General features: G+C 35.5%; 1 protein-coding gene across 1 annotated transcript in view; it reads right to left on the bottom strand.

Moving 5' to 3' along the window:
• Nucleotides 1–16,780, bottom strand: part of LOC128994042 (zinc finger protein 236-like) — a 37,452-nt gene that overhangs the window by 17,884 nt on the left and 2,788 nt on the right. Inside the window, exons 3-19 of the mRNA XM_054418255.1 lie at nucleotides 16,401–16,537; nucleotides 15,565–15,961; nucleotides 14,775–14,903; nucleotides 14,453–14,520; nucleotides 12,563–12,659; nucleotides 11,565–11,702; nucleotides 10,726–10,875; nucleotides 9,108–9,228; nucleotides 8,778–8,926; nucleotides 7,379–7,463; nucleotides 6,573–6,654; nucleotides 5,515–5,647; nucleotides 4,394–4,533; nucleotides 3,762–3,937; nucleotides 2,808–2,973; nucleotides 2,088–2,316; nucleotides 635–812 (exon numbers count right to left, since the gene is read on the bottom strand). Coding sequence (XP_054274230.1) covers nucleotides 635–812; nucleotides 2,088–2,316; nucleotides 2,808–2,973; nucleotides 3,762–3,937; nucleotides 4,394–4,533; nucleotides 5,515–5,647; nucleotides 6,573–6,654; nucleotides 7,379–7,463; nucleotides 8,778–8,926; nucleotides 9,108–9,228; nucleotides 10,726–10,875; nucleotides 11,565–11,702; nucleotides 12,563–12,659; nucleotides 14,453–14,520; nucleotides 14,775–14,903; nucleotides 15,565–15,961; nucleotides 16,401–16,537 — 2,575 coding nt within the window. The remainder of the gene's footprint in view (nucleotides 1–634; nucleotides 813–2,087; nucleotides 2,317–2,807; nucleotides 2,974–3,761; nucleotides 3,938–4,393; nucleotides 4,534–5,514; nucleotides 5,648–6,572; nucleotides 6,655–7,378; nucleotides 7,464–8,777; nucleotides 8,927–9,107; nucleotides 9,229–10,725; nucleotides 10,876–11,564; nucleotides 11,703–12,562; nucleotides 12,660–14,452; nucleotides 14,521–14,774; nucleotides 14,904–15,564; nucleotides 15,962–16,400; nucleotides 16,538–16,780) is intronic.

Raw genomic sequence — 16,780 nt, 5'->3', positions numbered from 1 at the left:
AGGCACATGGTTGACGAGGCCAAAGACCGTCTAGGTTTTCTATGGCCACAGGAAACTAAAATAACCAAACCAGTTTATTTATCAAAAGATTTTACAATAAAAGTGTCATTTTAAAGTGCTTTAAATTTGATGCTGTGTATAATATAGATCCCTAAAAGAAGTTTTTACAAAGATCAGTTAAATGTATACAAAGATTTAAGTTTTTGTGTATAAAAAACAAAATGAAAAATATCTGGTAAAAAAAGCATTTTTGAGAAAATAAATTATTTCTGATTTTTTTTTTATATTTTGTCCCACAAACAAGCCTGCATTTTCATGTAACACGCTAACGGCCTGAGAGATATTTGTGCCCCCGACCATTGGCAATAATTTTTTTTAACCCAAATCAACCTAAAACCTCTTGCGCTTTGGGTCCCATACTGAAGCGGCCCATCCCATAACACCTCTTCATGGAGTTTGAAACTTTACTTATGTGCCTCCCCGTGTAACTAATCTAATTCAATGCTCTCAGACGAAGTACAAAGTATACAACAAAAAATTTGGCAACAGATAAAATATAAAGTTGTGTTGTGAGTAGAAATATTATCAAAACAGTTTTATTTATTCACAAATTTAAAGAACTACTAAATTGTACCTCGAGATATGATGATTGACGAGCTGATATTGCCATCATTGACAACGAGAGCCTCTATGTTAGGCATTGCTGTTGCTATCAAGTCTGCCTGCGATGCTGTTCCCGTCTCCGGTTCTACCTCCTCCACATCCACCACTGCCTCACTTTCCCCCTCCTGTCCCTCGTCCTCCGTCACCTCCTGTTGAGAGAGAAGAAACCAAACAGCTGATTAAAAAATAATGGTGCAATAACAAACAGCTGTTGTTTTCCTGTCTATATTTAAATAGCCATTAATGTCAACAATGGAAAGAGTTGAAAATTCAAACAATGGAAAGGACAAGTTTATAAAATTGTGTTGATATGTTATGTTTTGTCTTGCCTACTTATTTAACTGAGCTAGACTTGTTTATATAATGGCTACAAGGCAACACAGTGCGTTTTGTAAGTCAAAGTTTGCTCAAACTGGAGCCGTCATAACTGAACGTAGCTTTCTCATCCAACAGATGCAGCTAAGCATAAATAATCCCTTAACAGTATTTCCAAGTTCTTTTTACAGTCACAATGGCTCCTCCCCCAACGTGTCCAAACAAAAAGAATCCTCTGTGAGTTTTTTTTATTTTTTGTTCTGTGACAGATAGGCTTATTTTAGATTGAATGTACTCTAACCTAACCATAACTGTGTTTGATTAAATGTTTGTGAATTTGTTTCCTTGACGAAGCAATAGCGGATTATTAACGTTGAAGGTGTTGGATAACGGCATAGCAGCCAAAACATGTACATCAAAATCAACAGGAACTGCAGACAAAGATATTTATTGAGCGGAGTGAGCGAAGCTCTCATACTGCACTCCTGCTTTTGTTTTACAATTACTCCTGCTGAACCGCTGAAGCCTATACGCATGAAATTTATCACACTAAATACTTTAATACTTTACTTTCTTATGAAATAGCGAACATACGAAAGTATGTATTTTAAGCCAAGTATGAATGGAGATAGTAACAAACTATAGGAAAGTAAAAGTCTGAAATGGTAGAAAAGGGACAAAAGGGATTTTCTTTACGTGAATTAAAATTTTTTGAAATTTAACATGGGCTTTATGGGTTTATTGGTTGCTATGACATTATTTGCAAGTTACAATAATAAGGTAAACAAAAGAGTCATAACATATGTTAGTCAATGAATAATCTAAACTATATTACAAATAGGCCTACAGAACGAAAGGGAAGAACAATCGGATTAATATCGTTGAGCATAATTTACTACAAAATGAATAACCAAGGGTCACCGGAATTAGGCTAATGCACTATTGGAAACTGCAAGTAGATTTCTCATTTATATGAACCAGATGAAGCATTGACTTTGGAAAAGTATTTTAATATGCTAGCTCTGTTCAATATTACAAGCAGACAACTGCATTGTACACCTAGTTTAAAGAGTCTAATATTTTAAGGGTTATTTCAAGGGTTTACTCACAGTCAATACGAGTTTGTGAGTCTTGATGTGTTTCCTACAGGCGCTGTGTGTCTTGTACGTTCTATTGCAGTAAGGACACATGTACGGGTGTCCGAGTGTGTGCGTCTCTAAGTGTCGTTGAAGAGAGCCCTTAGTACTCAAGTACTTGCCACACGTCCCACAACGGTGTGTCTTGAGCATCGTGTGCGTCCGCATGTGACCCTTCAGCACACCCGCAGACGTGAACGATCTGTCAACCATTATTTGATTGAAATACATATATTTGGAAAGTGGCTGGTTAGGAATTTAAGGAAAATCAATAGAGCTCAGCTAGCTTTATTTAAACACAATTTCCATGAAATTACCAATTATTTACCATTTAGTATTAACTATGCATTGTTATACGTTACAAGTCTTTGACTTCCCAAAGCCCCTAACCTCAAAATCTAAGAGACCTCCATGTTATCTGAGATTCTCAGTAACCGAGATAGTCTCAGTCCCAATAACTTTGGTTAATCGGGAGTATACTGTGGTCAAAATTATCATAAGTCAAAAGTTATAATAGGGAACTGTTGAAATAGTCTTTAGGAATGAACTTGCTTTGGTGGTGAAGAATGAGTAGAAATATAAGTTATGTTTTAGTTTAAATACACATTATGTTTTCCCTCTTTTTCTTTGGTGGCCACAGTTAACAACTATGGATATCACCGTTTTCAGATAGAATCTAAGCGTATAGACTACCTGTTACAGAGGTTGCAGACGTAAGGACGTTCGCCAGAATGTGTCCGCAAATGCACCTTGAGATGGTTACTCTTGCGGTAGCTCTGACCACAGATCATACACTGGTGCGGCCTGTCTCCAGAGGATGACGACCGAAATTCTCTTAATGATACTATCTGCATCAGACCTAGACGTTCAAAAATATTTTTATGTAACAGTAAAAAATAATGCAATCAATAGATCTCCCGCAAATGTTAAGACATCATCATCTCCTGCGATCGTGGCATAATCTTGAACACCACCTGTAATCGTAAAGACATCATCACCGTCACCCGTGATCACGCTGGTATTTTAAAAGAATTATGTGTTTTCGCCAGTCGACAGTCACAGAAGTTATTGTACCTAACTTGTGTCTATCACATAAACCAACTTAACCTCATTTAACCCTCCAAAATCCTCCCCCACTACCTTTTTACATCGTCAAACTATAAGTCCCGTAGCACGGACGCCGTCATCAAGATTCTCCTCTTGAGCCTAGAGTTCAGTTCCAGGTGTCATCTCTCGTGTTTTGTTTCTGTTATTATTTAATATTTACGTTAACGGTGTAATTCATTTTGACATAAACGTCAGATTTCTTTCCCAACGTTTTTTAAAACTATGACAAGACTAACTGTCCAATTCTACAACCGGTATAATCATCCCTTTGGGAACCGGTTAAAATAGTAGTAAATAAAGTGAAGGTAATGATTTTGGTTTCAGGTTTAAACTAGCTTTCTTTGCTGCAACGGGATCTTAACGGAGACCTAGATTTATAGAAATACCTCATATTTACTATGTTGCCCTAAAAAGACGAGTCGTCTATAGTGTTTTAAATCCCAACTTAACAGCAAAGGGTTAAGTTCAGCTATTAAGCAAAGAATATACCATGAAATGTTTCAGGGACACTTGTCTCTGTATTGGAGATCTTGCACCCACCTTGATCAGTGATGACCAGTGGTCTCTGATATACAGCTGGGATCATAGTTTCAGACTGCTCTACGCTGACTGCTGTATCAGCTGGCTCTTGCTGTGGCGTGTCGTCTGCACTAGCCTCTACCACCCGCACTGCTTGTGCTTCTTGAGCGTCGTCCGCACTCTTGCCATGTTCTGCCCTAAAAAATAAGTAATGGATCTCAAAGCTGTAGGGATTACTTTTGAAAAAGGGAAATTGTGATATTGCCTTGCCAATTCAAACTTATTGGATTAAAAATAAACATCCTTTAGAGAGAGATTTGATTGACAATTATGACACCAGATATAAGCATATTTTTTATTTACCACAAAAGAAACAAATGAATCAATATCAATTAGTAAAACCTATGCAGTTTTCAATTAAATAAGAAAAGTAGTTATTTGTGCAATTGGGCAAATTGGTACTTTTTTCAACCCTCCGTCAGTCAAACTTATTTTTTAATGCGACCGGTCATACTATATCTCTCAGGCTATATACATTTTTCCTTAACATTTTTTTTACTTTAGACATAGTTTTTTTTCAATAAAAATATGCTACAGCTGGTCCATACGGATGTCTACTTCAATCCATAAGTCAATGTTTACTAGCTGCTTACTTTTTATGTGCTTTGAGGTCGCTAGGAGTAGTGAACGCCTGATCGCAGGAGTCACACCTATGTTCTTTCCCGTCGTGATGTATCCTCAAGTGGTTGACTAGTGTGGATCGAACTGTGAACCCTCGGTTGCAGATCTTACACTGAAACAATATTGGTAATAGTTGAGCAATAGTAATAGTTTTAGATTCATATTTTACATGTTGCCTTTGCTTAGAAAATATTATTGGTAGGAATATAAAAATATAGCAATCACTTTGGTTAGTTAAAGTTTTTTTTTATTATTTTGATGTAAGTATAGGATAGGCTACTTAGGCCTACAACCCAAACAACACTCAGAAGTAAATAAATGGGAACAGAGTCTTTAAGGATAACTTTACTCAGGGTCGTAATAGTGGGAACGTGGTGAGGCTAAAAGTGTGTAAATAATGTTATAAGTTACTTCACTGTTCTTATAAGTTCACTTGATTAAGATGACTAATCAAATGAAAGGAGTACCTATATTATATTTTTCTTATCACTTTTGTGATTTTTAAAAGTTTGCCTATTCTAATTATAATAATAGTTGTATTTACTAGGCTATTACACTAACGCCTCTACAAATACCACCAATCGATATCATACATGTGATAATGTGCAACCTTTTTCGTTAGAGGTTGGCGGCTTCTTTTAACCTTGCATTTGCCCATCCACATAGGCTATGGGCCTGTGTGTGGGACGTATCCAGCAAAGCAAGGGGAGCATGTACAGTACAAAGGTGATCTGTAATAATAACAAGCTGCGGCAGTGGCCATTGCTGCCTTAGGCCCGAAGTCCGTGACGCTACCGACTGAGTCACTCACCAACTTTAGGACTAACCTGAAGTAATGTGTAAAACAGTTCTGAGCTAGAACCTAGCGTCCTAGAATGTGAAGGTGGGACTTTAAAAAGAAAAAAAACTTATTTGTGTATTTTTTACAATTTAAAAAACTGCAGAAAGATAGTAGAGCTATAAATATGACTTACTGACCATGCTACCAGCCACCTGTACACCCCATAACTAACACAATAGACTAAAGAAATACGCCTATTAGTGCAATCGGCTGGTTTCGCCTCACTCTGGGTTATATTTCACTAAAACTCACCTTGAATGGTTTCTCCTGAGTGTGTATACGAGTGTGTCTAACCAGATCCGAGGGTTTCTTGAACTCTTTACCGCAGAAAGTACACTGATGCCACTTAATGGACCCGACCTTTCTCTGTTTGATTGTTGTGTGCCTGAAATAATAACAAACCAAAGAGTTAACTTTATTAAATTTGAAAAACCAACATAATTATTAGTGACGGCATATCAATTGTGAGCAGTCACGGTGAAATTATAAACATCTCTCGCAATGCGCAATCTGTACAGATGGTTTTTTGATTAAGAAAATACAGTCTACTCTCGGTACTTCAAACACCTAATATATTGAAACTTTCGATAATTCAACATAAAAGCTCAGTCCTTAGAGAATCTCTTAATATTTTGAAGTTTTACAATGCATTTTGGTACACTTGGTATTTTAGAGTCCAAGCAGAGGGCAGGCCAATTTGGCAACAAGCAGTAGTTTAAAGTTTTGTTGGCAAAACACTCTGTAATTGAGAGATTCCTTACTGTCATAATAGGAAACCAAACATCCTGATAACACAGTAGTGTAGGATATCTTAAATCGCTATCTCGAGCCACAGACAAATAAGATTCAGAGGAAACACTCAATGGTACACTTAAGTGGTGTGCACCAATCGCTGGTGTCTGGAGCAAATTAAATTTGATTCATTGTCCTCCTCTGCTCTCCTTTCCACCCTCGCCATCACGTGCTACAGCGCTCATGCTGTAGGAAGACCCTGTGAGCTACAACTGCTGTTGTAAACAATCACCATTCAGGCTCTTCCTTGCTCGGAACAAGTATATTTCCACCTCACCATTCCAGAACTAAAAGCGCAACGTTGTCCCATAAGCTTTTATACTCTGTATTTTACTTTTCTGTGCTTGAGCCAACTGTTGGCCATCAAACTTGAAAATTCCAAGAGACCCGAAGAATCTTTTTTTTCTCACAATTTTGTAAACCTATTCAAATCCAACACAAAATACTAATTAACTTGAAATAACAGTTATGTGTTAATGATGAAACTTAACAATGAAAATATTACTATAATTACATACTCGACTCTCCCATCATCCAGTTTATTATAGATGGTGATCACTTGATGACTAATTCCATCCTTCTCCTCTTGAGCATCGTTCTCTGTAAAACGAAATAAAAATTAATTTTATTGATGTAATGAAACATTTTGAAACAATATTGTTAGGAACCCGAAAAACGTCGGACTTAATATCTTGGGCAATTGCAAGTGTGTGTGTCTAACTGTATAAACGAGTCCTGGATATCACCGGACAATAACAAAGGTGGATGAAAACCAGAAAATTTCACAAAAGAGTTTTTCTATTTGGAAGACGTTCTTAAAAAACAAATCAACGCTTAATCTATTGACAACACATTAGTTTTGATAACTTCTACTATTGTCAAACAAAGTTTACCTAGTATCAGTTATAAATTATATATACATCTAATAAAGTTACAGTAGAATCTCTTTATCAAGTCGATGGGAATCATAGAATAAGACTTACGAGTTGTAATTGAGGTTGACTTGTTTAAGAGGTTTGCAAAAGCAGAGGCTAATGTAAATGCAAAGGTATTTGAAAATTACCCTTGCTATCAAGGGTCTTGTTATCGAGGTTCCACAGTATCTACATGCTAAATAATTAGCGTGTTGATTGCTAAATGATAATCACAACCTAATCAAACTCCAAACCTAACCTAGTTTAGAGGATCGCCTAGTTAACCTAGAATGTTACATTTGAAATAAACATGACTTATTAACATTTATTTTTAAATGTAACAATTTATTTGAAATAATAGAAAATATTATTTGCACAGGCCACACTAAAATTATCACTAAAAATCTCACCCTTATCTGAAGTGTCTTTGGTGCCATGTGTTGCCTGATCCGTGCTGGATTTGGACTGAGGGAGATCAAGTAATCTCTTTTCAGCCTGAAAATTTGACACAAAACTTTAAAAGCATTAATAAACCTAGTAGCTTACCTCTGGTAAGATTTGATAATTTGAGTGCATATGATTAACCTACAGAAGATTTTTTTTCAGAAGTCAGAAAAAAATAATGTTTGCGGTTTTGTTAAAATTATGTTTTTTTTTTATTGAAATTTCTTTTCCTAATGTGAATGATCAAATTTGGTTCAAACAAAACTAATTTTTGTGTACTTTAAATAAATATTTTTCTTAAAAAATTTAGTTATCCAGATTAATGATTTTCCAGACGGAGTCCGGTTTCAATCGATCCAGTTAGTTGGAGCAAAGAGAAGTAAGGTACAGAGGATACAACTTATGGGACGTCCGTGCGCTTTCAGCTCTGGAATGCTGGGGCGGAAATATACTTGAGATGAGCAAGGAAGAGCCTGAATGGCGGTTACTGTGCGGAAATCCCTATCGCAAAGGGCACAGGGTGTTCCTCTAACATGAGCGTTGTAGTACATGAGTGCAAAGGGGGCAGAGATGGTCACTGCCCTAGACACCAGCTCTAGCGCTAGACACTACTTCAGTGTTGTACCATTGAATGTTTCCTCTACATCTTACTTTTCTGTTGTTGGAGTTCTACTGTACATTCTATGATCCATTAGGTACGGTAATAATTATTTTTGATAAAGCAGTTGTGCGACATTCACTGTGGACTCTATTTAGCACCATAGAAGTTTTATTGTTACCCAAGACCCTAATGCGCTCTGAGCACTTTCTCTTATAGTAATTTCAAGTGCTACAAAGATTAAAAGGTTTATCTAAACCCCTGCAGTTTTTAAGTGTTACTTGTCTTGTGTGTAACGTCTTTGTTTTTAAAATGGCTGGTAAGCTTTAAGCTACTCATTGTGGACAACTTATCCATCAAATGAAGTGTATTTCATCTTCTTCTAATGAAAATAAATATCGCAGTAGAACTTTCTCTAATCTTATAATAAGATTTTTAGTGAGGATAGCAGACTTACCTGAATGGGAAAGAGTCCAAACTGGCAAAATTCACAAAACTTTACATTATATACACACAAAATTAGAATATTTCACTAGCGTTTTCAACTAAAGAGGGTGTTTTTAGGCCTTGAAAATCACAATAACTAGGCCTAAAAAACTCTCTTTCTTAGTTGAAACTGCTTGTGAAATATTCTAATGTTTGTGTAGATAATGTTTTATGTCTATTGTGCCAATTTTGACTCTTTCCCATTCAGGTTAAGAGAACTATTAACCAACGTTTGTAAACACAAATATACAGTGGTAACATGGACGAGAGTTTTAACGTACCAGAGGTACGGAGGGAGTGTGCATTCTGTTAACATGAGCGTTTAGACTGCCGAGTTTACGGAACACACAAGAACACTCAGAGCACTGGTACACCGTCTCTTGCGTATTGGGAATCGAGTGCAGCCTGACCACATGCGCTCGTAAGTTACCTGCAATCATACATGTTCTGTTTTATAAACCTAGTGACTACAAATTTGAATAAATATTTTTTAAAGAAGCCTTTGATTGAAATGTATACTATTACAGATTTCAGAGTAAAGATAGTATGGTTCAATTTTTGTGAAGATAGCAAACTTACCTGAATGGGAAAGAGTCAAAATGACAGCTTACCTTTCTGGCTGAAAGCCGCACTACAAAACTGACATTGGTAGGGTCTCATTCCTTTGTGTTTGGACATCATGTGTATCAGAAGAGACCCCTTCTGGTTGAAGGATCTTGGGCACACATCACACTGCAAGACAAAACAAAAACAATTAATGATTTACTAAAATTTTAACCTGCTTAGAATAAAAAAGTAGATTGCAAAAAGATTATTAAGTTTCCCCTCCATAATCAACACGATTTAATCTTTACGCCACACTACATTATTTTGACGAACTTCCCACGCAAGGATTTAGTCCAGAAAACAGCTGTTTGCCGCCAGCTTATACAAATGGGGTTTCATTGCATGATACTGTTCTGCAATGAGTTTTACCGGACACCAATCAGCTGATTATACTGTATTTGCGTGGCAATGATTTGTTATAAACAAAAACATAACCTCTTTATGACTAGTGATTTTTAGTCCTTTAGTTGGTGGAAATATATAAGGATTTGTACGGCTTAAGTAGTATGGCGTAAACGATCGTACGTAACTCGTCCAAAATGTGTTTACCGGACTCATATGGTAATCCCGTACTCGACTTCGTCTCGCACGGGAACGACCACACTCGTCCGGTAAACACTTACTTTCAGGACTAGTAACGTAATATACTATTGTAGTCCTATGCTGTAAAAAGGTAGAGAATACCCGGTAGCTCCTTGTGATTCCTCTATTCCTTGAAAGGATTACGCATTATCAGGTCGCACAAAACTTGTTGAAATTTTCACGTCAAAGTTTACAAAAACCACAAACATTAAGGGGACAAAAATTTGTATGCTTCTGTACATAAGCTAGTGAGTAAGTACATTACAGTACCGAGTCTCAAAAAGGAGAAAGTCCATTTGAGGAACAAAGGAAACCCAAGGCAGTACCAGTAATTCTATCTACCTTTTTACAGTTCAGCACACATGATCCTGGATAAACGACACAATGTATTCCTCCAATATACCTCTGGAAGTTTCATCGACGGAATCAAAAATGGCCAGCATCAACATGAACCCAATCCTTTCGCTCTATAAAGCAGAAAACAATCCAATACTTTTTAAACAAGTAAATTCATTTTAAATAATATATCAATTTAAATTAATTAAATGATACTTGAGTGTTTCCTTCAAGGCTATTTATTTAATTCCTTCTTAGGCTAAGAGACTGATAGTTGTAGTTTTGCACGTTTGATTGTTTGTTGACCAATTGCAGTGTGTTTACAGTTAACTCTAGAATTTTTAAAACCAAATTTATTTCAAAATATTTTAGTGTAGTTGCTTGGTAAGTGCTGAGTGTGTTCGGAAGTGTTGTTTAACTTAAGCTCATGTCAAAGAGAGTCACTTTAGGTCCCAGACGTGAAATATATTATGAATATAATCACACTAAATCTGAGGACACACCTCTTTCAAGATTATTAAATTTTTTTCTTGATTTAATGCCAGGAAGGGTGTTACCACAATAATTAAAGTGATACTGTGACTGTGAGGAGTGTTTTGGTCTTCTTTGAGGAAGGAATCATACCTTAATTGTAGCAGCTATACCTAAAAGGTCTTCTAAACAAAAAATAAATAAATAAACTAGATCAAACTTAGCATGCTATACCTTGAAAGGTTTTTCTCCAGTATGGATCCTGTTGTGTCGAATCAGCTGACTGGGTTTCTGGAAACTTTTGCCACACTCGACACATGAGTGCAGCAACCGTCCTCTGCGCAGCGCTCGGTTGTAGCTATTGGCACTTAGTGCAGCCTTTACCTGGTTCATAAATAATATTTACCTCTATTGTACCATAAATTCTGTAATGTTTACTTATTTTAACAGATAAAATATATTATTATTTTTATTATCAAATGAACATGTTTTCCTGTCTTTGCTTTAGGCAAAAACAAAGGCATTAGCTTAAAAGTCCACAGTGAACGTCTCCTGTGGTTGTAGAAAAATCTAGAATATCACCCTTGGCTGTGACAAAATCATGAGTGTCATTGCGATCGTGGAGAAATGGACATCTTCAACGGTCGTGGGGACATCATCATCGTCTGCTGAAAATCCCTTGCAAACGCAATGAAACAGTAAATTTTCAATCACACAATCTTCACGGAAGCTTTCTACTGTCATAAATCCATCAGCTTACATACTGAATCTCTAACATGAGTTAACCAACCCGAGCTTCTTTAAATTATTTCTGGTTCGAACTGAGCTTTTGGCCAACGGTCGGCTCGGTCTGACTTAATAATGTAAAAGACCTGCAGAGCCCTATCTGAAAAAAATCTTTCCCCCATTATTTAGGTTAGGAGAGGTTTACTGAAGTTATATTAATAGGCTAGTTATGAAGTGGAAGACTTTTCAATAAACAAAGGTGTACCTACATTTGCGGTGGGAACAATATTTGCTGCGGGAAAATTGTTTACTGCGGGAGCATTATGTGTCGTCGGGAGAATATTTACCTTGAAGTGGTCCTTGATGTGTTGTCGTAGCACCGAGGCCTTGGAGTATTTCTTGTCACAGTTCGGACACTGATAGACTCTGGCCGGAGGCTTCACCCACTCGTCATCATGGCTTTTCATGTGTTTATCTAGCTGAATCTGCAGCACAACTCATATTGTATCAGGCTCAGGTACACAAGGATCAGATTACCTCACAAAATTATCTGTGACCTTCGTATGATCACATTAGAGGAGGTAGTCAAACCTTCATTTTATTGGTAAAAAAATCTAATAAGTGACAAAGCTCATTATTTGAAAAGGTATAGACTGGAGTAGGACTTCTTCAGAGAGTATGTTGAAGGGAAATTTGTTTTCTCTTCCAACCTTAACTTTCCTCTTTGACCGATTAGACGGAATATCTATTATCTATCTATCTTCTCTATTATGTATCTATTAGCCCCTAGACTCTAATATTTAAATATTTTCAGGTAAGCTAGCTGAAAATGAGAACAGCCAAATTTCAAGACTGTAGACATAGTCTAGGAAACAAACTCTTATCTATGAAATTAGGCTGTATACAACCAACATATTTCCTCAGCATTAATGATGTGAAAATCTTAAGAATAAGTAGGTTTTATTTAGGTTATGAGAAAATGTATTTCGGTCCTCAGAATATAGATGCACACAACACTAGAAGATAATTTAATATTGCTACATCCAACCAAATCTATATCCAAATATTGCACATTGACAACCAAATCTGATCAATCATCTAGTATATTGTGCGAGGGTGTTTAGTTAAATGCCTCTGACTTCTCAAAAGGTAACTTACAGTTGACTAAGGCTTTTAGAGGCTGGTTGAATACCTCTTTTTTACTGTGGAACATATTGTATGGATAAAAAGATGGTCACTATGTTTTAATTTTAACCAATTTGAATTTCATTTTATTAGACAACATATTTAACTAACATAATTTACAAGCAGGTGTTTACCAAATTTACATTTAGGGTAGATTTACCTGGTTTCCAAACTCATCTCCACACTCAGTACAAAACATACTCTCTTCTTTCTCGTGGTGGAAGATGTGAGCTTTCAAACTGGCCACTCGGCTGAATCTAGTGTATTAAACAACACATGTTAACTATGTAATTATGAACCAAGCAGGTAAGGTTGTACGTAAATCAAAGAAACAATTAAACAATCAAATTTTGAAGATTTTAAATTTTTAGTCCATCATATTAACTTATTATTGGAATTTATCAGGCTTAAATAGTTGTTTTCTAGAAAAATAAAATTATAAATTACAACAAAAATCACTATCTGTATTACAACAATTAAATGAATAATGCTAATGGTTTTCTTACAAAAGTTTTCCTTAATTTGAGATCTCTGCATTAATTCCTTTAGATTCTAGACCGGAATTGTTTTCCACAATTTTAAGCTAGGTCTAGAAAGGGTGGTGACATTATCACTTAGATAAAATTCATTGGAGATTGGTGGGAATTGAACCCGATACCTCGGGGACCGAAGTCTGCACACTCGACTAGAACGGCTTATTCCCTGATTTCTCAATGTCAAAGTAAGGTAATTTAAAACAGACAAAATGGGGGAGTTTTTTACCTTTATATCGATTTTGTCATAAGTCATCTATCAACAATAGAAAGGAAAATCAAGTATGAATAGTCTTGTGTGATTAGAATTCTGAAGTTATCGCAAATCAGGAGATGTGTATAGAAAAAACTAGGGGTGGTCAAGTCTCGAAATTTCGGGAAATTTTCGGGAAATTTTAAATCTCGTTACACGAGACGAGATTTCTTTTTGGCCGAGATTTTTATCGAGACGAGAATAAAAAAATAAAAAAAAAATTAAAAACGCCTGCAGAAAGTCAATGCAATACCCGCAATACAGGAGCGTGTTGTAGTTGCGTTTCCTTTGCGAAGGCATTCTCATTTAATTAATTCTTTAAATGTAAATATTACTTTAATTATTTTAATAATATTACTTTAATAACATTTGAGAAGTTTTGTTAAGTGTAAGCAGTGTGAGGAATGTTTTATTACTATAGAAAGTAAAAACAAGTAACTATTTTATAAAAATTAATATTGCTTTTATTTTATGATTTATTTTATTTTAGGATAAGTTGAACTCTATCCTAACTGATATCACTATATTTCCTAATCGTAGGCATTTTTAATAAGTTAGGCGTGATTAATAAAAAAATGTTATGCTGATGTTTTTTAATAAAAGATTGTAAATATTCTTGCCTATTATCATTATTTTTGTATTTAAACAGTCATCTAACAATGTTACAAAATCAGGTAAAAATTTTGAACGTGCATTTCCCGTTGTGTATGAGAAGGGAAATCCCGTCTCGATCTCGTCTCGAAATTTTATGAGAAATAAAAAGTCTCGTCTCGTCTCGTCTCGTCTCGAACTATAAATCCAATCTCGTCCATCCCTAAAAAAACGCTAAAAGAATGAAGAAGGTTCATAAGTAAAGGGTGTTTGTTTGCAGAAAGATGTACAAAAGTGCACGATATTGACTCCATGGGTCCATCAGATTAAGAGAATGACAAAATCTGAAGAAATTTAGCTTGCAAATCATTGTGAGACTGTGCAACAGGTTGCCAAACTGATAGTGGACGTTCGTAATACTGATTCTAACAGATATTATGCAGACATAATGTCAAGTAGACATAGAAGACTTTTAGACATTATGGAATATCACAAAATTTTACCCAAGTCAGTCTTTCGGATGCTCACCATTGAACATAAGCACATAAAAATTACATATTGGCCTATGATAAACAATTTGATCAATATATTTTTAAGTTAATGTTGTAAAATACAGGCTTTATTATTCAGGTAAGAGAGGTTTTGTGATCGTGACCACTACAAATAAACTAACCTTTTAAGGCACTCTGGACACTCTAGTCGGTCAAGATTGTGAATCGCTTTATGTAAAATGAGGTTCGTCTGAAAACAAATAATTAATATCATGTAAAGAACTAAAACAATAAACAAATTATTTCTAATCATACAATTGAAACGTAAGATAGAAAGTTAATCATTACAAACACACTAAAAAAACATTTAAATGTTGTATCAGTCAAAAGGTTGATTAGCAGAAAGTAGGAAATAGAATCTTTATAAAATATTTGTATAGGATTCAAATAAGTTTGAGAAATGATCAAACTATCTACGAGTAATCGAAAACTTAAGTAGCTCACGGAAATGTTGAAAGACGCAGGACAGTCGGAACATTTGTGTGGTTTGTCGTCCAGATGAAGTTGCGAGTGTTTCCTGTATTTTGAATACTGCGGAAACTCCTTGAAGCAGATTTCACATTTGAAAGGGCCCTGTAAATAGTACATTGCATGATAATTTATGGGTGAATTAATAAGTGAACACACCCAACAAAAATAAATGATTAATAAAGTGCATAGACATTTGATATTTCTTCTTCTCCGACTTTGGTCTTAGAGCTAATGTAATGAAACATTAGCCCTAGTTCAATGTATTTTCGTTCTGAGTTTGTGTTGTGTTTTACTAAATGGTTGACCCAATTTAGATGGATTGAGATGTTTTCTTCACACTTGATTCAACACTAGTGCAGTGGTTCTAGACTATAAGTGTACTACGAACAAAGGAATAGTTGACGGAGAAAGGTAATTTAAACCATTTTAGCTTGTATCCTTTTATGATTTGGTGTGAATACCTGCTTTGATGTAATCCAAAATGTTTCTAGTAGCCTACTGCAACTAATGCTGCAAATTCAACTAAAGTTAAAGGATGTTTGTGTGTCAAGTTATCATGACATCCTTGAACGTCTGAAGACAACATTCAAAGTCAAAACTAAGTTGCAGCATTAGAAACATTTTGGATTACATCAAAACTGTTAACACCAATTCACATATACAACTTACAATAATCCGGATGCTAACATAACAAATAAATCCTTTTCTCATTACCCTTTTGAAACTATTTCCAAATATAACAAAAACATTATGTGTTACTCACCTTTCTCAAAGGAGGAGGAATATCTTTGTTAGATTCCTTATTCTGGACGGCGCTATCCTTAGCCTTCTGTGTGACAGTGGCAGACGTTGATGGTTGTTGTTGTTGTTCTTCTTCTTGTTGTTGTTGTTGTTGCCTAATTTGTATTATTTGTTGCTGCAACTGTTGTTGCTGCAATTGTTGATGCTGCAGCAATAGTGATTGTTGCTGATTCTGCTGTATCAGCAGTTGTTGCTGATCCAGTTGTTGATCTTGTTGTTCTTGCTGGATCCAGATATGTTCTGTAGGCTCTGCTTCCATCTGTACTTGAGGCTCCAGTAGAAGATCTTCAGTGGTAGTCAGACAAGACAAATCCAGAGTGTTCAACCCGTTGGTAGTCAGAGTTAGATTTTCTTTGCCACTGGAACACCAATACAACAACATTAACAAAACCGTCAACGAATCTGTCATTAAATTCCATTTTCTGTCATGTTTTCGTTAAAACAACATTTTATTTTATAAGCCTATATTTGATTGACAACACCTTTTAGAAACTAAAAAAACTTTAATATTATGTTTTTAACACATAATTTTTACCAATTTGTCATATTGCCTAGAAATATACACATTAAATAAAATAGTCCAATAAAGGATTCAGAAATTAAATTTCTGAGAATATCAATTCAAAAGAGACGAGACAGAATCAGAAACAAAGATGTTAAAAACTACTGTTTGGAAGTGACGGAGCTTTCTACCAATTATTTTAGTAGCCTAAATTAATAGTAGACTTTGAATAGATTAATGTAATTTTACACTAGCCTAGACTTTAAAATACTGATTGAATATTTCCCACAACTTACACAGGTTTGAGTATTGAGTCCCCCATAGCCGTTGGAGTTATAAACAGACTGTCTTTGTCTACAATCTGCTGACCTCCCATAGCTGTCAGAAGACCTTCGTCTGTTATCATAACCTGGCCATTGCTGAAGTATGTCAACTGAAACAGACAAAAAACGCAAAGCTTAATTTTAAAAAACCCTTTAATTTAAGTCAAACATGATGCTAAATGTTCTAAATGTATAAATGCACATACTGCAGGAAATCGTTAGGTATGGTAGGTACGTACACTTATTGCAGTTAATGTTAGTGTCACAGACTTTGATACATGTTAGTGTCAGTGCCATCTAAATTATGAGTTTAGCTGCATTTTAAAAAGCCAGCTAGTATTTTGTAAACTTGT

This window comes from Macrosteles quadrilineatus, unplaced genomic scaffold (assembly GCF_028750875.1).
Source record: "Macrosteles quadrilineatus isolate MER2022 unplaced genomic scaffold, UCM_ALF_1.0 Scaffold_1__1_contigs__length_201487025, whole genome shotgun sequence".
Taxonomy (NCBI): Eukaryota; Metazoa; Arthropoda; class Insecta; order Hemiptera; family Cicadellidae; genus Macrosteles; species Macrosteles quadrilineatus.
The sequence above is the reverse complement of the archived record's forward strand: the minus strand, read 5'-3'. Positions and strand labels throughout refer to the sequence as shown.